This window comes from Rhineura floridana, chromosome 2, assembly GCF_030035675.1.
Source record: "Rhineura floridana isolate rRhiFlo1 chromosome 2, rRhiFlo1.hap2, whole genome shotgun sequence".
Lineage (NCBI taxonomy): Eukaryota > Metazoa > Chordata > Lepidosauria > Squamata > Rhineuridae > Rhineura > Rhineura floridana.
This window is the reverse complement of record NC_084481.1, coordinates 143783752-143809002: the sequence shown is the minus strand read 5'-3', so window position 1 is coordinate 143809002 and position 25251 is coordinate 143783752. Positions and strand designations below refer to the sequence as shown.

At 41.2% G+C, this 25251-nt stretch overlaps 1 protein-coding gene across 2 annotated transcripts in view; it reads left to right on the top strand.

The window, feature by feature from the left end:
• The window catches only part of ABTB2 (ankyrin repeat and BTB domain containing 2), a 229774-nt gene that overhangs the window by 127821 nt on the left and 76702 nt on the right, over positions 1-25251 (top strand). For both annotated transcript variants that reach the window (XM_061610744.1, XM_061610745.1), the window contains exons 2-3: positions 10443-10589; positions 16066-16279. In XM_061610744.1, coding sequence (XP_061466728.1) covers positions 10443-10589; positions 16066-16279 — 361 coding nt within the window. The remainder of the gene's footprint in view (positions 1-10442; positions 10590-16065; positions 16280-25251) is intronic.

Genomic DNA, 25251 nt, shown 5'->3' with positions numbered 1-25251 from the left:
AAACAGTCAATTACCAGCCAATTTTGTACATTAATGGATATGGCCGCTAGACTGAGAATTCTTTGCACAGGTAATGGCAACTAGATTTGTAATTCTTATTGTTGTGACGGGTCATTACCTAGAGAAAGGTTGGCTCTCAAAGGCCGGACCTCTGCAAGAGTGAGGGCCTAGTGTAGATATTCTGCCCTGGAGGCTGATGAATCTAGTGAGCTTCTAGAATGCCCTCAGGGAATTTCCTGCTGATTCTGCTGCACAGCCTAGTTTGACTTCTGAAACAAGGGGCTGTAACTGGAGTAAACATGTTGCCTGCCGAGCTGTTGATCTGGACAAACCTTAGAGCACATTGCACCAATGCTAATTACACTGCCAGTTACTTCCAGGTACAATTTGAAGTGTTGGCTGTTTTGGGGTGTTTATTTTTACTTATATAGCCCTAAACTGCAAGCATCCAAAGTATTTCAGAAAGCAGACCTCTATAAGAGACCACCCTACTTATCCAGCTTATCCAGGGCTTATTCAGTCACTGCCTCCCACCCTCATCTATTGCATTTGGCTGAGCCTGTCATGCTGTACTGCTATGGCCACTTAGGGGAAATACAGTTGTATTATCCCACAAAGGACAAACTGTGATTGGACCATGTGGGAAAGCTCTTGTAATGGGCCTCTAGTCTGAAAAGGAGCTGAGATCCAAGAATCATCTCCAGAATTCATACTTTTTGCATACCAGTTCGTATATAACCCAGAGGACTGATATATTTGTGATCTTTGGAACGACACCAGCTCTGTTGTCATAGGAGTAATAGCAGAATAAAGAATGCAATCAAAAAAATCAGGTAAAAATGTATATGGTTTGTTAGATCTGCATGGTGTTAAAAAAAAGAATTAATTAGTCTTAATTAATTAATTAATCTAGAAGTATATGAGGTGTAAAATTTGCCTTAATCTGTAAAGGGGGTAATTTTTATTTATGTGCATCAGCTGATTTTAATATCTAATAAATTCTCTAAATGTATAAACTTTTCAAGTATATTATTGGACTACATTCATTATTGCTTGTTAAATGTTTCCAGTTTCTTACACTGAAAATGTTGAAATGCAGATAAGTGTTTAATATAGTCTTAAAATTAAAATGTGGCTAATTAGCACATTAACTATTGTGCTTTCAGATTTTGCTAACTTCTGCATGAACTGTATATTCTCAACATCATCAGATAAAGTGTTATAACCACATATTGAGTCTGTCTTTACCATCTCAGTTGGGAAGTTTGCAGGTTTAATATCAGCTTTGATTATTGTCCTTAAAGCATTAATTTAAGTCTACTTAAGTTAATAGATACGCAAATATTTAAGGTTTGTTTTCCCCCCACTGACTGAGATGGCAATGTTCTCTGACACATTGTGTTTGGTTTTTTGGTTAGGATTCTTAAATATTATTTTAGGCAATATATGAATGCAATTTCTGATTTTCATTAGAACTGAGCAAATGCTGCACACTTCAGGACATTCTGAATATCACCATTTTCTCAAATGTTTTTCTTTCAATTTAGTTTCCTGAACGGAGTATAGGTTCTCTTTACTTGTTTTGTTGGTTTGTTTTTTGTTCTTTCCAGAGGAAAAAATATGTGGGGAAATGTAATTGTATTTGGGTTTTAAAAACCTGTTTAACAGAACACCCTGCCGTCTCTCCATTCCTGTGGTGATCAATGGTCACCAGCCCACAGGGCTTAGTTTTTGTGTATTTCTAACAGAGCCAAATTTAAGTCACACTTCTTGTGCAATCTGTAACAAGAATCTCAGAGGTGCAAATTCTAAGCTTTCCAGACTTTTCTTACTGGCTCCTTGCAATTGCTGAATGGCCCCATCCACCTCTGGATGTCATGCAGTTGTTCAAAAACTAAGAACTGGCAAGGTAATACAAAGCAAAGCAAAATAGACTAAGGGATTGCCATCTAAAATTGAAATCATGCAAAGTACTAGATATCCTGCAATTTGTCCTCTATTATGAAATATCCTTCCTCGGTGTCTATAAAGCTTTCTAAAATGGTTTTCAGATTTGTATTTTGGATACCTTTTAATGACCAAAGATGCTGTGGTAATTTTACACAATTACTGTGGTGTACAGAGTGTTAGACTACAACGGGGGGGGGGGAGTGGGCTCAAATCCTAATAGGGTTGCCAGATCCAAAGCATCTCCAATCCTGAGATTTCAGGGGCGGGCCTAGTGATGTCATTAAGCATGATATATTAAGCATCAGCCACAGTAGCTTGGAGCACACAGTTCAAATAACAACATTTCTCTGGTTGGAAATTAAGATAGCAATATTACCTACAGGATGGAGCCTGAGTAGAGAACATTTAATGTAGCCTACTTACTTCTGGCAAGAAGGGTTTAAGTGCCCTCAGGCCAGGCCAGTCGTCAGAAGGCCATTGTGGCCATTATTACTCAGGAGTAAAGATTGATGCCCCTGAAGGCTGCCATTCTAAACACACTTACCAAGCCCCATAGAACTCAATAGGACTTACTTCTGAGTATATATGGTTTTGATTGTGCTGTTGGTAAAGCTTGACTAGGGGTTAGGGTTGCCAGGTTCATGGCCTGAGACTGATCCTGTATCTTTAGGTGTTCTTGCAACTCTGTAATGGGAAAAACCACAAGGTGGAATTCTCCCTTCCCCCTGCACAACTTTTAAAGATACAGAAGACCTCTTGGTTGCCAGGCCCAGCCTCACCTTTGTTTACATATAGTTTGTCTGAAACTGGAAGCAATGAAGTGATGAAAAAGGGGGACTCAATTTCCTCCCCTCCAATCGCATTGCACTGATTTTAACTAGGGAACTGGAAACACATTTCAGTTCCTTTTAAAAATATCATGTTGTAGATGAGAATTATTTTTAAAAATAACGTTTTAAACTGGCAAAATAATATTGTTTTTTAAAAATGGCTTACTCCACCCTGTCGTGCCAGTTTTTAATGGTACTGGCGGAGCCCATAAGCAGGTTTCCTGTATGAGTAAGTGAGGTAGAATAAACATACCTTATTCCCAACTGCTATTTCAAAGGCTTTGACAAATGCTAGAAACTAATTTTTGCTCATTTCAATCTTGATCACCACATTACAGAAATGTTCAAAATGCTCTGTACAGATGTTGGTCTATATTAATTGGCAATTTAAAGGATACATTTATTGTCAGCATATCAGGACCTCAGGAGATGTAAGAGAACCAGAGCAGATCTTAAAGATAACAGCTGCCATCCAACACAGTTTAAAGCCTTAAGTGCATTTAATTTAGTGCTGGATTTTGGCCAACAAAATCCTCTATAGCATGGATTTGGTACAGCTTCTGGATAAGTTTCTGGCTGGCAATAATTTTCTTCTGGTAATGTGTTAAGATTAGACCTTCTAACTGGTTTCTGTTGAAAAAGAGCCATAAACCACAAATCCCATTTATCCAAACAAATGAAAAGTGGTACAGTTGGAACAGTAGTGGCACATCAGAGGATCATGTAAACATGTTGGTTGGCATTAGTCCTTTTGCTGCTGCTTAAATCCTGGGAGCTTTACCCTAGAATACTTCTGTGTACCTCTTCCAACAAGGAATGTTCACATCGGTGTGCTGCCTCCTTGTAGTAGCCCCATAACATATCTGATGTGTCCATTTTCTAGGCTTTCCCCAATCCAAGAAAACGTATTTGAAATCCCGTTTGCCAGCTGATACTATGTTCATTAATTGTATAGCATGAGTGACTGACCCAGTTACTAAACCATTCGTTAAGTTCACACCAAACTCTTAATTTAGAAGAACTAAGATTATGTGGTTTGACTTGCTAATGATATCTTAAATTGTTATAGAAAATGTTTATTTTATTTAAGGTGTTTTTTTTAATTGAAATTGCCCAGGACAAGAAATACAGTATTTTAACGTGATAATCCTGATTTATTGATGCATTCATTAGTTTCTGCTTCCACCTTCTTCAGCATTATGTGCTTTTGAATTAATAATCTGGAAATCAACCCATTTTCACTTTGCTGCTGTTGTGAGTTCAGTGGGTGCATTAAAATGTTTGGGTATTAATGTGGGGAAAAGGAATCAGAATCGTTTGGGATGCGCAGATAGTCCTCATTGTGTGTTTCATGGGGTGTTTATTGTTTGCATGCGGTGCTGCTATTTGTTCTCTGCTTTCGAAATATGCAGATTACGGAGTCCACTGGCTGGGATTTCTCATTAGCCCACAATGATGTATAATGCAGAGACACAACAGATTGCATGATTTCCTTTTTCTCAGAATACCCAGGACATTCTTGCTGATGTCATTGTTGGCTTTGCCACTCACCAACATGTGAAAAGAAGGCACATGAGATCAGAGCTTGGAAAAGTTACTTTTTTGAACTACAACTCCCATCAGCCCCAGCCAGCATGGCCACTGGATTGGGCTGATGGGAGCTGTAGTTCAAAAAAGTAACTTTTCCAAGCTCTGCATGAGATCAGTGAGGGAAACAAATGCTACAACCAAATGTTGAAGGACAGCAACATCGTGATGAATCCACCAAGCATCCTAATGTGTCTTGCTTTTGATGATTGTTTGCTTGATTAGCACAACACTCATTCAACCAGATATTACTGCAGTTGTAGAATGATCTCATCAACATACCCAACATTTGATGATAGCACCAGCACACTTATCTCTCTGCTTACCAGATAACATGCCAGAAGGACACCTGAATTGTCACCTCTGTAAGAGATAGCAACATATCTATGTCCATCATGACTGGCGTATGCTTCCAGAGGGTGCTTAGATGCTCAGATCTGTAATAGAATTGCTGCCTTTTTCTTTCTTTCTCTCATTTTTTTCCCTTGACCATTTGTGGTAAAGGATTGTGGGCTGGATCAGACAATATGAAACTACTGATTCACCTGCTTGTGGTGGGAACAGAGAAAGAGAGAGAGAGAGAGAGCACCCCACCTAGTGCATCTGCCCTACCTCTGATGCTGCCATCCTTTCATATGGGGGGGGACCATCTAATCCAGCATTCTTTTTCTAATAGTAACCAGGCTATAGAAAAGTTCACAAGCAAGGAATAAGGGCAAGAACACTCCCTGTTTGTCCCTAGCACCTGGTATTCAGAGGTACCCTGCCTCTGAATATAGCAGTTGTATTTGGCAGTCATGGCTATAGGCAGGACAAATGAGCCAAGAAACATTTTGTTGGGGTTAACTTGGCAGAGTGAGCAGGATTTGTGGCAGCCCCATTCTTAAAGGCAATTGCTGCCACTAGATCCAGAACAGATTGTTCACATCTGCTCTTGAAAGCACACGGACAGAATATATAACAGACCTTTTTAGTTTGGTGTTATTCATAGTCGGTTCCCATTGACTTGACTAGAGCTGGAGGTGCTTGAAACAATCTGTTACAATTGTGCAAAATTAATTTATGTACACATCACTTGGTATGGCCAATGCAGCATTAGAATCTTTTGAAAACTGAATTGAAAGACGCTTTTATTTCTCATTGATCCGGACCATTGTTTGTTTCTGGCACATATAGGCAGCAGCCAGAATGATAGTTTCCTAGAGCCCATTTATTCTAGTACCATTCTAGTACTAACCCAACAGAACTAATTAGCTTAATCTTTACTGATAATGTCCTCACTTTCATTACACAGTTCTATTCTTCTGCAGTTCCTTTGGCCAGTGTAATGGCATAAGCATCAGTGTTCTGTTACTATATGGTCTTTCCTACCTCTAGAATAACTGAGCTAGAAGTGACAAGAAAGTCCCCTAGCTCAGCCTTAGTCCCATGGAAAGATTCTCCAAACATCCTTGCACAAAATAGCTTACATAAGTCATGCCACAATTGGCCAGAGCTTGGAAGTAACTAGTTACAAGTAACAAATTACTTGTAATTCATTACTTTTTTGAGTAACGAGTGGGTAATTCCTTTACATTTTGATTGTAATAGAACTAGGAGTAATTTTATTACTTTTGTGGAGTAATTGTAACGTTTCCAGAATTACTTTGGGCATTACTTGGGGGGGGAGCAAGGAAAGTCTTCTGCTCCTCTGATTTGTGGATGAAAATCATGTGCCTCAAACTGGGCTTCTGTGCAGCATCTCTCTTTCCTCATGCTCTGTGGATGGGCAGGAGGCGACGAGGGGGGAGGCGGAGAGTGAGACGGGGTGGAGTGGAGAAAACAATTATTTAAAAAAACGGATAGTGGTGGTGAAGAATGGAGTGGAGGGGAAAAGGATCTGGAGGTCAAGAACATGGATAAAGGAGGAGAAGGAGGCAGCAGCAGAATGGAGATAAAGAACTGTGGAGATGAAAGATGACAACGTGTGTGCGTGTGTGTGTGTGTGTGTGTGTGTTTGCACTTGGCACACAAAGTGGCCTCCACCACCTTCTTTGGCTACTGTGCTGCATTTGCAGTATTTTAACTTTTTTGCATCTCAGGGGAAAATGTTTGCTTGAGTGAGTGTCCCTTAGTTGGTGGCAGGGCAGGGTCCAGGAGGTGGTTAAGTGAGAGAGATTATGCTCTGTCTGAGTGGGGAGGAGTTTGCACTTGGTTTGACGCGCAAAGATCTGAGTAGTGGCCTCAGCCTCCCTCCCTACCACCCTTACCAGCAGAGAGACCACCATTGCTATCTTATGAATAAAAATAATTATTCTACTACCTCTGGATGTGTGTGTTTATTTTTAATGTTGTTTTAGGCTACTTAGATGTGCAGCAGCCAAGGCCAGCACCTTGCAGGCAGTTTTTTTAAAAGTAACTGAAATGTAATTGTAGTGATTACTTTGAAGGAAAAGTAAAGTAATCAGTTACTTTCAGAGCAATTGTAATTGTAACGGTAATTACTACTTTTTGGGGCTATGCAACTGTAACTGTAATTTATTACTTTTTAAAAGTAATCTTCCAAGCTCTGCAATTGGCCACAAATCAATTGGCGCAAACTACAGTCCAGATATCATCATTATAATTATTTAAGCTTGTTAGTTGCTTGACACCAGAAGATCCACAAGCGACTTACAACACTGTTAAAAACACAATTAAATATATTACACTATAAAACAAAACAAAACAAAAACAAAAATAACCCAACCCCCATAACAGCCACAGGAAGCTTTGGCAGCACACTAACAACAAACATAATCATCTTAGTCTATCAAAAGCCTAGGGAGAAAGACAAGTCTTTACTTGGCTGCAGTAGTATAGTGGCAAATGGAGAAGTACAGGGTCCCTTTATGATAGTCACGGCCACCCCCACCTTTTTGCTGTGCGTTGAGAATGACATCCTTGTTAATGCCCTTTCCCACAACAGCAATGCCCCTAGGAGCCAATAAGCATGAAAGGGGAGAGTATTAGCTACTGAGAAGAGTCTTCTCAGTGGCTGACCCACCTCCCTTCACTGCAATCAGCAGGAAGGAAGCATGTTATAAGATTCTTCTCAATGGCTAACACACTCCTTTCATTCTCAGGGCTGGTGCCAGAGGGTGGCCAGGTCAGGCTCTGGCCAAGGGACCCCTCCTTAGGGTGCATCGGTAGCACTCCTTTCCATGATCCGCAGCAGCATTGGCTCCCGACCTTGCTGTGGATCACAGACAGGGAGCTCCCAGGGACTCCCCCCCACTATGGCACAGGTCCGTGACTCCCACCTGCACGCCCCACCTACCTTTCCCTTGAAATAAATGGTGGTTGTGGTGCAGGTGCATGCCTGCCATCATCCAAGGTGGTGACAGGGGCATCAGCCCCTTAGGGAAGCCTTGGCCGCCATCTTGGTTGATGGCAGACATAGCCAGCCATCTTGGTTGATGGCAGAGCACAGCCAGCATTCACTTCAAGGGAAAGGTAGGTAGAGCTTGCAGGTGGGTGCCGGGGCCCAGGGCAGGCTGGTGCCCAATGGCTCCAGCATGCCTGGCCCCAGTCCTGTTCATGCTGATTGGTTCATAGGATGCTGGAGACATAGGGACCCTGCTGGGACCCTGCCCCCCCAAAAGTAAGGGATCTAAGACCCCTCGAGACCGCAGACGACTACACTAGTGCTTGGCTATATTCAGGCAAATGCTGAGCATGAAATAAAACTAAGGGTGGCCTCCAACTAAGCACAAGGCCTTCTGGCTGTACAGCAGAATCCCCCCCCTGCATGCCCCCTATTCTAGGGGTTCTCCCAACCCTCTGGAGCAGATTTAGGGAGGATGTGGGGGCACATGGGTAGAAATTCTTGTGCGAATAGAACTACTTTGCTATAGCCAGGGTGGGGCAAATGGTGCACCGTCCCCCTCTGAGCTGTGCTCTTCCTCACACACACCCCGATTTTTTTGGATTCTTTTTTCAATTTGTGACATGACAGGTAATGACAGTATACATTTAAAGAATGACAGTTTGTTTTAAGAACAGGAGCAATTTAAAAATAGGACCTTCTGAAAAATTCAGTGAATAAGGCAGGGTGAGCACACAACAAAACCTCATCTAGAACAGCCCCAAATGTCTGCTCACTTGAGACTGTCCCTGACTGACAGTGGATTTAAATGACGCTTGAAGAGTTAAATATTAGAACTTTGTATTTAGGGCTAGAGAACCCTCACTTGTGTTCTCTACCCAACCAACAATAAAGGAGCATGTTTGCTTGCTTGCAGTAAGTAGTAAGAGTTTGTTTATTCTGCAGTTATTATGATGAGTACAGCAGGATTGGGTGCGTGTTACTGAAGGGTGAAATAAAGAGATAATTTAAAGTGACCTGAAAAATAGTGGCTATTTTTTGTTCTTTCTCTTGAGTATTTGATGGATGAAAACAGCCCTAGAGGAATTGAATCACTGCTATACATACTACAGTTGGCTGGCCGGCTGGCCACCTAGGCTGTAATTCAGGCCTAATTTCTGATTTCCCCAATGTGTGCAGTTCAGCATGAAGCATGAACCTTTTCAGGGTTTCTGCGCAGAAACATCAATCCAGCAACCAGTAAAAATAAATCCACTTGCTTTCAATAATTAGTTCCAATCAGTTAGTCAGTCCCTTATATAGCAGTTAATTCCCCCCCCTTGATTGTCTAACAGGAAGGAAAATCTAAAGGTCAGGAACAAGACTAGAAAGAGGGACCCTCAAGAAGGAGTTAACACCTTTTGGTATCACCTTGTTCACTGTATCCTTAACATCCTTTTTTCTTATGAAACAAAAAAATTGCCAGTCATTTAATTCCTGGTGTTCATACTAAATTTTCTGTTAACTTAACCTTTACATAGCCCATTGTGTAAGTTAACATACTCTCTGCATGGAGGAAGAGTGAGGGGGAAGGTTACTGCCTTTCCCTTTCCCTGGTTTGGCTCTCACATATTCGCCACCAGTTTTTTTTGGGGGGGGGAGAATTGGTTGGTGCTATGTGCCTCCCCCCCAAAATGCTCCACCTAGAAGTGTGGCTGTCCCACCTAACAAGGAAGGCTAGCTACAGGGCTGGCCGTAAGCCTCCACAACAGCAGATGGTTGAGGGCACAATTTTGCTTTGCTCAACATGCCTGCCTCTATCATCCCTACTCAGGGCTGGCTCCAGGCATGCCGGGGCCCTTGGGCATTAGCTCGCCCTGGGCCCTGGCATTTGTTTGTGTTTGCACGCACTCGTGCGCACGCCCCCCCCCCACACCCACACCTACCTGTCTCCTGTATTTTGCTATTGCCATTAACCAAGATGGCGGCCGCGGTTTCCCTAAGGGGATGAAGCCTCCGCTGCCATCTTTGTTGATGGCACGCATGCATGCTACGCACGCACATCTCTGCCGTCAACTAAGATGGCAGTAGGGGCTTCAGTACTTTAGGAAAACCATGGCTGCCATCTTCATTAAGGGCAATACTAAAAGGCAGGAGACAGGTAAGTGGGGGGGCGCGGATCACTGCAGATCACAGAGGGGCTGCTGAGGGCCCCCCTGTTACCCTGTAACTCCTGGGGCCTTCGGGCCAGTGCCCCACCTGGCCGCCCTTTAGAACCAGCTCTGTCCCTACTGCTCTAGAAGCAAATTATTAACAATTTGGATAGACAGGAACCCATAGGTTTTTTTAATTGTTTAAGTCTTCAATCCAGGTACTTGTATATCTACTAATTCTGCCATTCTTAAGCACATGGGGACACTCTGCAAGATGGCAGAAAACATGTTTGACCAATTTGATTGGGTCATACTCAGTTCTGGAAGTTCACTTGGAATAAAGATTGGCTGGATCAAATTTACTTCCCATAAGTCAGTGCTGTAGCTTGCCACAGAGTAAGTGGCATAGAGAAAAACATGCGTACTGGCCAGGCTCAGCTTCAGAGATTGAACAACCCCACAGTTTTGACTCTTCTGTCTCTACACATATAAAGAATGCCTGAAATGAGTGTACTGAGGCAGAGAAACTTTCTGTGTTATTTTATTTGTTCTGGTACTTTCTTACAGGCATGTTTTCTGTTCTCCGTCTCTTTTTAGGTGTACTTTCTCTGCCTGCATACTTCAGTCCTTACAATGATGGATCCATGTGCAGCAATGGAAGAGCTGACGCTTATGCCCAGCTGGAACTTAGAACTTTAGAACAGTCTCTCCTGGCAACTTGTGTTGGAAGCATCTCCGAACTGAGTGAGTTTCATATGCAGATGACCACCTATTTGTTGACACAATGTCAGGGACCCTTCCATATTGAACTCAGAGGAAATATTGCTATTAGCTTTGCTATTCTTTTGCTTGAGCCCACATTGTGCTAGATATCAGTGTTTCAGGATGTTATTCAGGGAAATTCAGATTCTGTAACTGGGAACTTTAAATGCTATTTACTGCAGCAATGCAAAAAAAAAAAAAAGAAATTTCTTTCCTCGTATTGTTTATTTATTCGATTTATTTCATACTGCTATTCAGTGCTTTTTTTGTAAAATGAGGTACCAGAACACATGTTGATAAATTATAAGATGCCCCTCACATCTCTCCCCTCTTCTTGCACCCCCTCCTCAGAGGCAGCTGGTAGTCATTGGTCCTGGTGGGGCTGCTAGGAAGTCATAGAGGTGTCGGCAGTGAGGTCACATGGGCATAGCCAGTTCTCGCTTTCTCCCCATCTTCCTCACATGCAAAGATACCATGGGCACCTAAGTGCTGCAGTTGTACAAATACTGAGCATCTAAGTAAACAAAAACGTGTTTAGCAGGGGTCCCTGCTAGCTTCGTTGCTTCTCTGTTGGAAGAAAAGGTGTGTGCCTCCATTCCTGTTCTAGTTCTCTGCCAGTCTTCTTCCTTTGCAAAGAAACAGTGAACACTTAAACAATGTAGGTTTAATTAAAATTTAACGCCTAAGTATCTTACCTTGCAGTCACAATTTCTAGTGTGGATTCATGACACAATAACTGTAGATTACTCAGAAGTGAGCCCCATTGAATTCCATGGGCAATGCTCCCTGATAAGCGTGTACAGGATTGCAGGCTGAATTGGTTAGTCTTAAAGGTGTCACACTGAACTAATAAGGGACCCGATGAATTTCCTGACCTATGGAAAAACAGATTATTCCCCTCCCTTGGCTTGTTCATTTCTAAATCTTCCCCCCCCCCAGAATGTGGAATAAGGTAGAGGGATATTAACTGGCCTAGGACCTGAGAGACCAGGGTTAAAATTGCCACTTATTTGTGAAATTCACTTGGAGGAAACATGGAATGGATACAGACTCAATGCTGATAAATAAATAATGCTCTCTCTAGCCTGCCTGCCCCCGATTTTGAATTGGGGAAAGTGTTTGTGTGTTGCCAAGTTTAGAACAATCAAATAACCCACCCTAACAATCAAAGCAAAAAGATCTGCCCTGAACCTATTCCAATATTGCCAGGTCTACTAAAATCTCAATAGATCTACTGAAATATATGCTGATCTGCCGATTGTCTGAAAAATACATTTGAATGAGAGAAATCTACTGGTATTTGGCCTTATGTGATTTTTAAAAAAATATTGCATAACACAGGACCAATAAAGTCTGCACAAGTTGCTTCTTCAGCCAGGCAACTCAGTGGAGTCAAAGCAGAGCCATAGTCAGATTGGCAGTTGTGGTCAGCATATACTCTGCAATGGGAAGGATGGTCTGCTCAGTTTATTCTGCCAGAATATTTTGTATTGTCTGCAGAATAAAGTTGTTACCAACCAGTGAAGCTTTTTCAGAGTGTTTCTAGGTGGTCTAGCTCAGACTCAGTTCAGCCTATGATAGTTTGGGCAGTTTTTTAAGGTATGCTGTTCCTTCTACTCCCCTGCCTGAGTGGCTACACAGTAGCAAAAAAAGAGAGATGCTAGCACTCAGATCCACCTGGCTTCACCACACACAAAAAAGCCCTGCTGCTATCAATGTACATGATGCTTCACAGATAAAGGCCTGACAGGTCTCTTTCTTGAGAGGTTTATAATCTTTTAGACACAAGGGAAAAAACAGAAGAAAAGGGAACTGATGGAGGCAGAGGTAAACAAAAGAAGAATGTTGTGATTAAACACAAAACATAACAATATGTAAGTAATCTTGAAATTAATGAAAACATCTCATTAATAAATGTACAATAAAATTCAATATTCCCCTGATCATTTACAAGAAGGTTTAACAGTAACTCCAATAATGGCAAAAATAACATGCCTCCAAAATCAAATATTGACATAAACAAAACCCCTAAATAATACCTCACTACGATAGTCTCTAGGCATCCTGAGCAGCAGGTCTTGCAGGACTCTCATCAGGAAGGTGGTCTCTGGCACCTTCAGCAGTAGCAGTTGGAATCTGTCAGGGCTGACATGGTGGGATATTGAGCTTAGGAGGTTGTTCCAGAAAAAGTTGTTCACGGAAAACCTCTAAGCATAAGAACTAGCAAGGGGCAAAGGATAGAGTCGTTTCAAGATAGTTTGCTGCCTCAGGCAATATAGCGCCTTGCCATCCCCTGCAAATTCCATGCACAGAAGCTGACTGGGTTGGCAGTTGAATCTCATTTCAACACTGGCAATGGGATAGCATCCTTCACTGCACCCGAGGGCAGCAGGCTAGCTTTGAGGGTGCATGACTGACTGTGCGGCACACACAGCTCTCATCTCACAAGGAGGGGAATGTCCAAGGGGCTCAGGAGGCATGGACAGTGGACTGCTGCTGCTGCTCCCTAACATCTGCCTAACATCGCTCTGTCTAATAGTAGGGCCAGCCCTGCAGGAAACCTTTGGATGGTAGAGGGTGTGGAGCTGGAGGACCGAAGGGGACAGGTGGGAATGTGTTGCCATATGAGAGCAGAGATATAAAGGGAGGCAAGGCCACAGAGGGTCTTGGAGGTAAAGATGAGAAACGTAAGCAGGATCCGGGAGTAGATAGGAGGCCATTACAGCTGGAAGCATTTAAAACCTCTAACCGTTTGTTTCAATGACACAATGGCAGTTTTAAGTACATATCATACTTGTTTTGGCCTTTGCAGCATTGCCCCTGTTTTAGTAAACATAGGCGGGTATTTTTGTGGTTGAAATTGGGCATCTCAAACTAGCAGCCTCTGAGCTACATACATTATGCCAGTTATAGTTTGCATCCAACTGAGTGCCTGATAAATCCACTATTTTTTATTATGACATTTTTAATCCACCTTTCCTCCATGGAGCTCAAGGTGGCGTACATGGTTCTTTCCCTCATTTCATCCTCACATAACAACTCTGTGAGGTAAGTAGGGCTGAGAGATAGTGACTGGTCCAAGGTTATCCAACGAGCTTAATGGCTGATGGGATTTGAACCTTGGTCTCCCAGGTCCTGGTCCGATACTCTAACCACTACACCATACTGAGTTAGTTTCTGAAGCTACCTGGAATTGCAAAAAGAGAGTTGTCAAGCACCTGGTGGGCCACAGCCACGTGACATCCAGCCTAGAGACTCTGAGTTTGACAATACTGTGAGTCAGACGGTTATTTGATCTTCGGTTTAGGAATGTACAAATGCCAAAGGACCATTTTTTCCATTTTTAACAGCCAATTTTGCCTTCTAGTTTTAAAAATATTAATAAAAATAGAACACTTCCTCTGACTTCAGAGTTTTCTGTTCTTTAAGAAAAGGCAGAGGAAACTGATGAAAACATATATTTTCATGCTAGGTTTGGAAAGTCTATTTATATTTTGGTTAATACAAGCTACGTTTGGTGCCTGTGCTACCCAACAATACCCCTTTAAGCTGTGCTTTGCTGGCTTACTTCTTCCTGGAAAAAATTCTTCTCAGCATTTTCCCTTTCGTCCACCACCATACGAACCCTACTGTCAGAAGCCAACACATACCTTATAGGTCTCACAATTTATTTCGTAACTTGCTTTAATTTGAGGTTTTACCCCTGTAGAAATAAAATGTTTGACCATGCCTCTATGTATTCTGCAACACAAGAGAGCACTTGTAGCACAAGTCCATGATTGAATGCAGCTTCCTTTCCCCACTCTCTGATTTGGCTGGCTCAATGATTGCATGTAATGAATGGATCTCCTTATATATTTCCTTAGTAGCTTTAAAAAAAATGGTCAGAAGTTGCCAGTACAGCAAGGAGGAAATACTGCGTAAGGGATGTGTGTATTATTCTGCACTGAAAATTTGAATTCCAGATGGACCTCTTGTATAAATGTGCAGCATTGTGGATTAAACTACCAGAAGATTCATAGGATGTGAATGCAGATGCAAATTGTAATGTTTAGACATAGAAAAGTCATTCTTTTTTCAAACCTATGCAATATCCAGCCTCAAGACTAGAGAAATTTTCTCAGAAGTAAGTTTCTGCTGTGTTCAACTGGATTTACGTCTGAGTAATGTACACAGGAATGCAGCCCTATAGGTCAAGCCTTTTTGTATCTACTCAGAAGTAAGCACTGTTGATATCAATGCAAATTATTTTTTAATAAAGAGTAAGCCCTAGTAAGCCCCTAGACACCCAAATGTTTATGACTGCAGCTCAAGTTTCCTTCCTTCTTTGATTGTATGGCTTTCCAAGAATCACCTTTGCTCATTACCATTTTCAACCTTTTCCCAGCACTGTAATCCCAAAAGAAGAACGGAGGGCTCTTCCCTGAAGGCCCTAGCTTCTAAACAAATAAGATGATTCCCAAAGAAAAATAGGGACATAGAGCTTACACACATGCATACAAAATATAGCATTGTACTTATTCGGACTACTGACTGGGCAGAAGTCCAGCATTGCCTTTTTGTTTGAGAAGTCTTTGAATCAAATATGAACAAGTCCGTATATCAGTCGGATAAAAATATAAAGGGTATTCCTTAAAGTAGGCCAGCACAACTTGTGATCCACCAAGCTGAATGGGGATCACCAGTTGTGCATTGTGGCCCACCAGGTGTTTAGCAATCCTTTCCTCTTCGCAGTCATACTCAGGCTGCAATAAACAAGGGAGGGTTGACCCCTGACGAGCCACCACTCTTGGCTGGTGAGCTGTGTTGCAATGTGCAGGCCTGCTTGAATGAATTACCTGTTGACAATCATAACCTTCTTAAAAGCATAAAGCCCTGCTGGATCAGGCCAAGGGCCCATCTCATCCAGCATCCTGGTCTCACAGTGCCCATGGGAAGCCCACAAGCAGAACTTGAGTGCAACATAGCTCTCTCCACATGTGATTCCCAACAACTGGTATTCAGAGCCATGCTGTCTTCAAAGGGGAAGGTAGAACATACCATTGTGGATAGTAGTCACTGATAGCCTTATCCTCCATAAAAGTCAAAGTGTCTTACTTCAGTTGGGTACTTACTTACAAAGGCCTCATGTAGAAGATGCACACTGGGATTGGGGGTGGGGAATGTTGTTGTAAAGTGGAAGATTTAGTACTTCTCCAGTACTTGGCAGTGAAAACCAGGTTTCATAATTCTAGTAGAAAAGTCTAGTTAGCTTAATTATAGCAGGGTGGGGTGAGAAGATATTTGGTAAGCAATCAGAATCAGAATTTTCTGAGGATGAATAGAAAACAGTAAATGGCTCCCTCTAGAGTGGGTTTACAAAGACTGTTGCTGAAAGGCAGTCATTGGAATAGGTTTATATATGATTATGATGGTTATTATTAAAAGCCTATTCTTTTTTTCTCTGCTCCCTTTCCAGGTGATTTGGTATCACGAGCAATGCACCACATGCAGTGTTTGAATACCCTCCGTCCTGGCATGAGTCCTGTTCGACAAAACAGGCAGCAACAGCAACCCATCTCCTGGTCCCCTGATGCCCTCCACACCCTTTATTATTTCTTACGCTGCCCTCAGATGGAGTCCATGGAGAACCCCAACCTGGATCCACCAAGGATGGCCTTGAATAATGAACGGTAAGTCTGGTTGTTGACAATCCAAGTTCACCTTTCATGTTAGCAAAGCCTTCTTTTGTAGCACAGGACATTATAAGCCATATTGTTAGTCTTGCTGAATTCCACGTATCAGTGATTACTAGTTGTTCCTGTAACACAGCCTATGTATTGTCTTAGCTTTACCAACTACTTGGAACTGGAATTAGGACGCAACTTGCCTTGGTCACTGACTTGTGTAAGTAAGACATATGGTGTATAATTATCCTAAATGTTAAGTAGTGATTCCCAAATGTCCAGGATTGGCCAGCACATTATAGAAACTGCCTCTCTCTCTCTGATTTGCATGGGTCCTATGGTGGCTTTAGCAAATGGAAGTCTAAGAGCACGGGAAGTCCTTTGTTGTGCTTCTGATTTGCAGCTGTAATATCCAGTCGAGATTCTTTTTGCTTATGTGCTGAAATATCTGTGCCCTGCTTTTGCACTGAAAAGTTTTCAAGGCAGCTCACAGTCCAAAATAAATCAGAACATATCCAGATAAATTAAAAGAGCAAAACAAAACAAAAAATACACCCCCCCAACAGACAGTAATAGGAGCAGCAGCAAAACAGACAGACAACAAATGACAAAAATTGTGTTATAAATTCCCAAAAACTCAAGAGAATCAAATGTTTTTCATTTGACACCTAATAAGTAGGGCGTTGTGCACCAAACAAAGATCGCTGCAGGAGGGTATTCCATATGTACTCTACTTTCAATTCTAGTCTTATCCCTAAAATTGCAATCCTGCTGGGCACCCAGCTTCTTTTCCTTGGCTCTTTGGGAAAGGCCATAGTTCAGTGGCAGAGCATCTGCTGAGCAAGCAGAAGGTCCCAGGTCCAGTCCTGGGCATCTCCAGGACAGACCCCAGTCTAAAGCCCTGGAGAGCCACTGCCAGTCAGTGTAGACGATACTGAGCTAGATGGACCAACAGTCTGACCCTATAAGGCAGCTTCCAATATTCCTCTCTCCTCGTCCCTCCATCTGACGCTATACCATCATTTTTATAACACATGAGTTTTGCTTCAAATGGACTTGTTCAGAATTCCACCAAAAAGTGCAGAGGGGAGGAGCATCTTAGCTTCCTTTCCCTTCAGATGACCACAGAAGCTCACACTCTGAGGAGCCAAGGAAGGCAAATCTTCCACCTTGACATCATCAGTATCATTGGGAACTCTCCCTGTGCCTCCGCGCAGGACATTTTGGCGATGTGGGGCTAGGGAGGAAAATCAATATATTTGAGCAAATCTGTGAACTCTTGGGAGCCTAATGTTCTAGATGGAGCATGTTTGATGGAACTGGGTGCTAACTAACATCCCACAGTTACATGTTCTTGTTCTTTAGAAGAAACTGGGTGCTTAAATAAAATGTATTCTAAGGAAAAGAAACAGGAAATGTTGACGGAATCTCTCCCCAAGAGCTTTCAAAGAGAATACCACAGTGGCTGCTGTTTTATTTTGCTATGGCTAGAAGAAAAGATGGAAGCAGTAAAAAAAAACATTCCCAGGAGGTACATAGCTGGACACAGGAAATGTAACACAACAAGCAAATGTAGTAGGTTCACTACCTTTGACAATATCGCAAGAGCAGGAGTAACTCTCTAAAGAGCATTCCCAACCTTCATTTTTTCAATAATAAAGGTAATGGTCATCGAGGGTGAAAAGAGAACTGAAGAGCACTTATGGGGCTCGAAAAACTGTGATCCACCACAGTCAGAGGGTGTAGAGGTCAGTCATCATTTTGCAAGAGAACTTTGTGGGACATAAAATATGAGGAAGCTTTCTCAGATTCTCTTCTTGATATGTTATTGTTTCTATGACAGCTCAGCATGATGCCACCATTCTGACCACATCTTCTATTCCCTGTTGCATACAGAGAGGGCTGCTGATCATAGTGGGATGCACATTCATATATAAGCATTTTTTTGTCTTTCCCGCAAACTCCTCTTCTCATGGGCTTAATGCCAGAGAGAACAAATGCCAGAATTGCTTTTCAAGCTGTAGCTCGATCTTATTTCTATCTTGTTATATACTACATCTATTATTTTGATTGAGTCAATGTACATGAAATGTAAAGTAATATTTACAGTATGTACACCCATGGCCTCTGATTTAGTAGAGCAACTGTAGCTTCAATCCCATTAATCAGCTGTTTGGCAAGGATGAGGAGTGTATGCATGGAGGGGATACTGAATGCCGCCTACCATTCCATTTCCAAACAGCTGATCAGCAGGATTCCATTTTTTAAAAAATAAATACACACAGTTTTGGCTGCCTGGTTCAGACTGGGGGATTCCACAATGTGCCAGACCTATTTTTCATATAACTAGGAATATGCATGCAGAAGCCTGGTTCCATGCAATTTAAAAAAACTAAACAAATGACAAACTTTAATGCACCCCAGAAGTTAACAAATGACAAAGGTTAAGCAAATAACAAAGGTTAAACAAATGACAAACTTTAATGCACCCCGGAAGTTAACAAAGATCCAAAAATATCTGGAAGCCAGATATACCCCAGACAACAAAAATCCGGCTGGCCTTTGAAAATATATCAGAGCATGTTTTCTGTGTCTTACCACAATGACCCCAATGCCTGTCATTTAATGTGGCCAGTGCGATAAATACTGCAGAGGATTCTTTCTGCACCAAATTCTGTTCGTTCCTTTCCAGCGAGAGGAAAAAAGTAAATTGAGGTTGCCTTTGAGTGTGCCAAGCACACAGTGTGATGCATAAAGGCATTGATTCACTTACTCTGTCTTGCCAAGGCTGTAAAGCCAGCCCTTTTTTTAGCTGTCTGTGCTAAATCAGCTGCACTGTTGTTTTTTTCTGGAGCATGATTTTGATGTGCATTGCAAACCTGGGGCAATCTTAATCACATAGTAAGGCAAATAACTCTGATGATCATCAGTTGTGATTTTTTAATTGCTGCATAAAACTCATTGATGCTAAACAGTCATTCTAAAGAGCAAGGAAGGTGATGGGAACTATTGTCAAAGGTCCATTTTTGCAAACTGCAGGTTTCAGTTTCAACTGGTACAGTTTTGATATATTTTGGGGAGAACTTCCTCACTTATTAGTCTGTTGGTTGCTCACCTTTCTCTTACCTCCCTCAGTTCACCCTTTTTTGTGTGTTTAGATTATGTTTGAGAAGGCCATTGTTTGTTACTGACATTAAAATGATGACTCTTCTTAGCACCTGTTAGAATTGGGCATTTAGATCCCCACATTAATAAAAACAATATTTAATATTTGTTTAGTGTTTTTGAGTGTTCAAAGTGCTTTATGTGCATTATTGAGTTCTAATCCTTACAACAACCCTGCAAGGTAAGTTTCTTTTACTATCCCCCATACTGAAGACAGGGGACAGCAGCTGAGAGAAAGTGGCTTGCCTGAGGCAAACTAGTGAGTTTGTAGGAGACACAAGATTCAAACCAGGGACTTGTGATTTGTAGGCCAGGCCCTCATTTCCTTGGCTTAAAAGTCCACTCTCACAGCGTTATGAATCTGGGGCCATTGAAAGGGACAGTAATAATAGACTTCTGACTTTCTGGCGCTGGAGATTGCGCTCACCTGGGAACATGTTTTTTAATCTGCAAAATGCCACACCTGTATATTAGAATGTGAGCAAGCCTCTTTTCACATTGCAACAAATTCCCGTTTGCCTGAGGGACTAACTCTTTTGACGATGCCATAATCACAGAACATATCTTGGCAGAATGCATATGCGTGAGCTTCAGTACCTCCAGGGTTTCACACAGAGATCCAGAAACTGATGAGATACTTTCATATATGGAAAGCAAACAGAGGTGTGGCTACACTGCTGAGCATCTGCTCTGTTTCTTTTCCATTGCTAATGTTAGCGTCATTCAGTTCTGTGTTAAAAGAACTTGAGTACATTTATGGAAATATCAGACAGAAAAACGCATTGATACTGAAGTCCACACTGGCAGGGCTTTTCAAGCTGCCCCGTTTGCCAATGCACCACAATTTACAAAACGTCTAAACTTTGCTAGAGTGCAGTATTTTATTCTACATAACAGCACGGGAATAAAACAAACAATCTGCAAGCATGGAGGTGGTCCAACCTGGTACTCCATTAGGTTCCTTTGATGAAAGCTAGTAAATATTTTATTTCAGAGTTGAGGGGGAGTATGCCATCTAGCTAGAAATAAAAATTCAGTAGTTGCCAACTTGGTGGAAACTGACAGTAGACTGGAAAAACTGTGAGCACTGCAAAAAAAAGAGGGGGGGAGGTTTAATGAATGCAGAACTTGAACAAGGGAGACCTTGTTCTGGCTTTTGTACACCAGGGGCCCTCAGAATGTGTCAGGTTTTGTTGCAATGAGGTTGTGAGGTGGATGCAAAGCAATACAGTATCAGTAGACCACTATGCGCTTTACTAAAAACTGGTGGTGGTGGTGCTATACTAATCTTGGTGTTGCTTTTATGTACCAGGTTGTTGTTTTTAAGGATGTACAGATTTCCTGTTTCAAGGAGATGTCTCCTCTTATACTTAATGCTTATACAGATCTGAGGCCCAGAAGTGTTGTAAGGCCTAGTAAGTCTGTAAAGTGTTGTTGCAATCATCTGGTGCCTGCAACTGGATTATCAGCATTTGATTTTAAAAATGCTGGTACTTGACTGGGGTTAGGGAACAGGCACCCACAGGGAAATGAGAGTGAATGCAATGCCCACATCTGCCACTGCCACAACTGAACCTACCTCCCTGGGCTCAAGAAAGCCTGTGAGAGAGTTGGATATCGAGTCTCACAGAAACATGTCAGAGTTCAGGGGCAGATATAGACAGTTTTGAAAGCAACAAACAGAACTTCACTCAAGCTTGCTCTGGATCCCTATAAGGATTCCGTTAATCACCTAAAAATATATAAACGTAATTGTGATTAACAAAACAGAGGTTTTTATTGTATTAACAAAACGTTTCAGCTTCTGCCTTCATCAGCTGCTAACATACAAATGCTATTACCAAGGTGGCAGTTATAGAGTTTTGAGGATGGAATGCTCAGAGGGGCTTCATTTGCAGAAGCTAAGTAGTGGTGGTACTGTCCTCCAGGTTCAGGCCATGTGGTGCCAATGTGTCCAGAGAGTAAATCCAAAAGTTCTTCCTTTTGGTCAATGCTGCTGGATCTGTTGACATCTCTATCGTTGTTATAGAAAAGTCCAACAGGCTGTGCCCTCAATGCTGAAATGTTCTGCAACTAGTTGCTCCATTTTTTTTGTTAAGATTGCCGATTTGTGGTTTCTGAAGTGTGTGTGTAGGTCAGTTGTGGTTTTTCCTACATATTGGATATGACGTCCTGGTCTTTTGCATTCAATAACATAAATTATATTGCAGGATATGCAGGTGATGTTCTGTTTGACGTAATATGTCCTGCCTGTCCTAGTGCTTGTAAAAATAGCTGTCTCTCTGAGGTACACACAGGTAGAGTGACAAGGATGAGACCCAGGATTGGTGATAGGTGGCTTAAGCACAGCTCTCACTAACAGTCTGCGCAAATTAGGAGGCTGGCAAAATGCTAAAACAGCCCTAGGTGACTTAGCTTAATCTCCGGACCCTCAGTTTTCATTTAAAAATAATAATAAAGTTTCTAGGTAGTCTGGTTTACAAAATATACACCAAAATGTCAGCCGCCCCCCACAACTTCTGTTACAGGAGCTTGTAGCTGGGTACTCTAACCCCGCCTTTTCAGGTTTGGAGTCAGGGTTGTGATTTGTTGATCTCCAGGCAGAGCTTTGACCCCATTGCAAGACCAGAAAACTGTTATTTTTTTCCTGCTTATCTGTAGCTTTCATTCTTGTTCTCTCTTGTGTGCAGGAGTCAAACAAGTTTAAATTTTTCTTGGCTGTTGAAGACGGCAGTGTTTTGAAATCCTTACCAATATGAAGCTTTAATCCTATACTTGCTTTTCTTGGAGTAAAGGTGCAATGCTAATCCCACATACCTGGAGTAAACCCCATTGAATTCAATAGGACTTACTTTGAGTAGACATGGTTAGGATTGTGCTGTAAATTAATGGGATTTTTGAGTGAACATAGCAAAGAAGTCAATAATTTGTTTCTTGCAAACACATTTTTTGAGCAACCGAAAAGACGACTGTACACGTGGACATCACCAAATGGTCAATATAGGAATCAAATTGATTATATAATTGGTAGCAGAAGATGGAGAAGTTCCATACTTTCTGTGAAAACAAGACCAGGAGCAGATTGTGGTACAGATCATGAACTGGTAATATCGAAAATAAAGTAAAGCTAAAGAAGAAGAACAAAGCAATCATAATGCCAACATACAATTTAAATAACATCCCAGTAGAATATAAAGATCAAATAAGGAACAGGTTTGAGGCTTTAAACTTAGTTGACAGGGAAACAGAAGAACTATGGAGTGAAGTCAGAGACGTTATCAGGGAAGAATGCAAAAAGACAATACCTGTAGTTAAAAAGAGAGAAAGACCTCAGTGGATGACCGAAGAAACTCTTCAAATGGTTAAAGAGAGAAGGAAAGCAAAAGGAGATAGAAACACGGTTAGAACCCTAAATGCAATAATACAGTGACTAGTAAGTAGGGACAAAGAGAACTATTACAATAGTTATTGTATAGAAATAGAAGATGACAACAAAAAGGGTAGAACAAGAGCCCTATTCCAAAAGATTAAAGAAATTAAAGGGAAATTTAAACCAAGAGTAGGCATGTTGAATATTCAACAGGGGAGCACACTGACTGACTGAGATGAAATAAAAGGAAGTTGGAAGCAATACACTGAAGAACTCTATAAAAGAGAAGCAAGGATGACAGATTCATTAATGGAGGAACCATATGATGAAGAACCAGAAATTTTAGAATGTGAGGTGAAAGCTGCTCTTAAAATACTTGGAAGAAACAAATAACCAGGAACAGATGGCATACCAATAGAGTTGCTACAAGCTACTGAGACTGAATCTATCCAAATTTTGACAAAAACTTGTCAACAAATATGGAAGAGAAAACAATGGCCCACAGACTGGAAGCGTTCAATATACATCCCAATTTGAAAGAAAAGGGATCCCAGGGAATTGCAGTAATTATCAAACTATTGCCTTAATATCCCATGCAAGTAAAGTAATGCTCAAGATTCTACAACAAAGGCTCTTACCGTATATGGAGCGAGAAATGCCAGATGTCCAAACTGGATTTAGAAAGGGAAATCCATCACAAACATACGTTGGATAATGGAATGGACCAAGGAATTTCAGAAGGAAATTACCATGTGCAAAGCCTTTGATTGTGCAGATCATGAAAAACTATGGCATGATTTAAAAAAAATGGGGGTGCCACAGCATCTGATTGTCCTGATGCGCAACCTATACTCTGCACAAGAGACTACTGTAAGGACAGAATATGGAGAAACCTATTGGTTCTCCATCAGAAAGGGTATGAGACTGGAGTGTATTTTATCACCCTATTTGTTTAATCTATACGCAGAACATATCATATGGAAAGCAGGATTGGACTAAGATGAAGGAGGTGTGAAAACTGGAGGGAGAAATATTAATAATTTAAGATATGCAGACGATACCATACTACTAGCAGAAACCACTAATGATTTGCAATGAATGCTGATGAAAGTTAAAGAGGAAAGCACAAACCGACTGGAAACCAAGCCAGCTCACAGTAAGGAATAAATCCCTTTAAAATCCAATAGCCATAACAAGTATAAACAGTTGCAAAACAGCGTAAAGTGGCATGATTTGGAATTTTGGGTTGTGTGAATGAAGTTGCTTATCACTTGAGGTTGCAGTTCTGTCCCTGTTTGAGTAAGCCCCACTGAATACGTTGGGGCTTGCTTTTGAGTAAACTACAAATATCTTTACAGGTTGTGTAAATAATAAACTTCTTTGGAAGTCATGCTTATATAAATATTTCTTCAAACTATGTCCCAAAAACTATATGATTTCACACAATGGTTGTGTATTATTATTTCCACTACATTTTAAGTGTGCTCTTCTTGGGGTGGTCATGGTTCCCCTCTGCTGCTTTTCATCCTGAGGGGCAGATAGGTTGAGATATGGTGAGCAGCCCATGGTCACCCTGTAAACTTTATAGCTATTTTCATTTTAAAAATTAATTAAAATTATTTACATGCAGGCAAAGTTTATTAAGTAGATCCACACAATACATTTAAAGCACATCCAACTTGCATTTAAAGTGCATGACTTTCCCTAAAGAATCCTGGGAAGTGTAGTTTCCCCCTCACAGTTACAGTTACCATCACCCTTAATAAACTACAGTTCCCATGATTCTGTGGTGTGATTTATGTCCTTCAAATGTGTGTTGAATGTGCTTCAAATGAATAGTGAGGATCTGCCCTAGGTATGCTGAGCATTCATTAATGAATTGAAAAGAACAATTTTAAATATACTTTTTTAAACAGGGGAATGGATATAGCTCAATGATAAGGCATATGCTTTGCATGCAAAGGTCTAAAATCCAATTTCTGGAAAAGACTATTACCTGGAATCCTGGAGAGCCAATCCTAGTCCATGTCATCATTACTGAGCTAGATGGTACCAAATGGCCTAAGTCAGTATAATGCAGATTCCTTGGTTCCTAAAAGTGGAAAGAGGCCCAAGGGCAACAGTGACTCCAAAATTTATTTATGTATTTTATTTACAACATTTATATACCACTTTATTGTAAAAAATATGAAAGCGTTTTACAGGAATTAAAACAGTATTATTGGCAAAAACAGTTAAAGACAGTATTTTAAAACATTCAAAATAATAAAACCAACAATGAGTTAAAAACAGATATAATACACAATAGCTTCTACATGCCTGGGTAGACTTGCCTAAACAAAAATGGTTTTAGCAGGTGCTGAAAAGAGTACAATAAAGGCTTTATGCTTAATGTCAGTAGGCAGGGAGTTTCAAAGTGTAGGTGCTGCCATACTAAAGGACT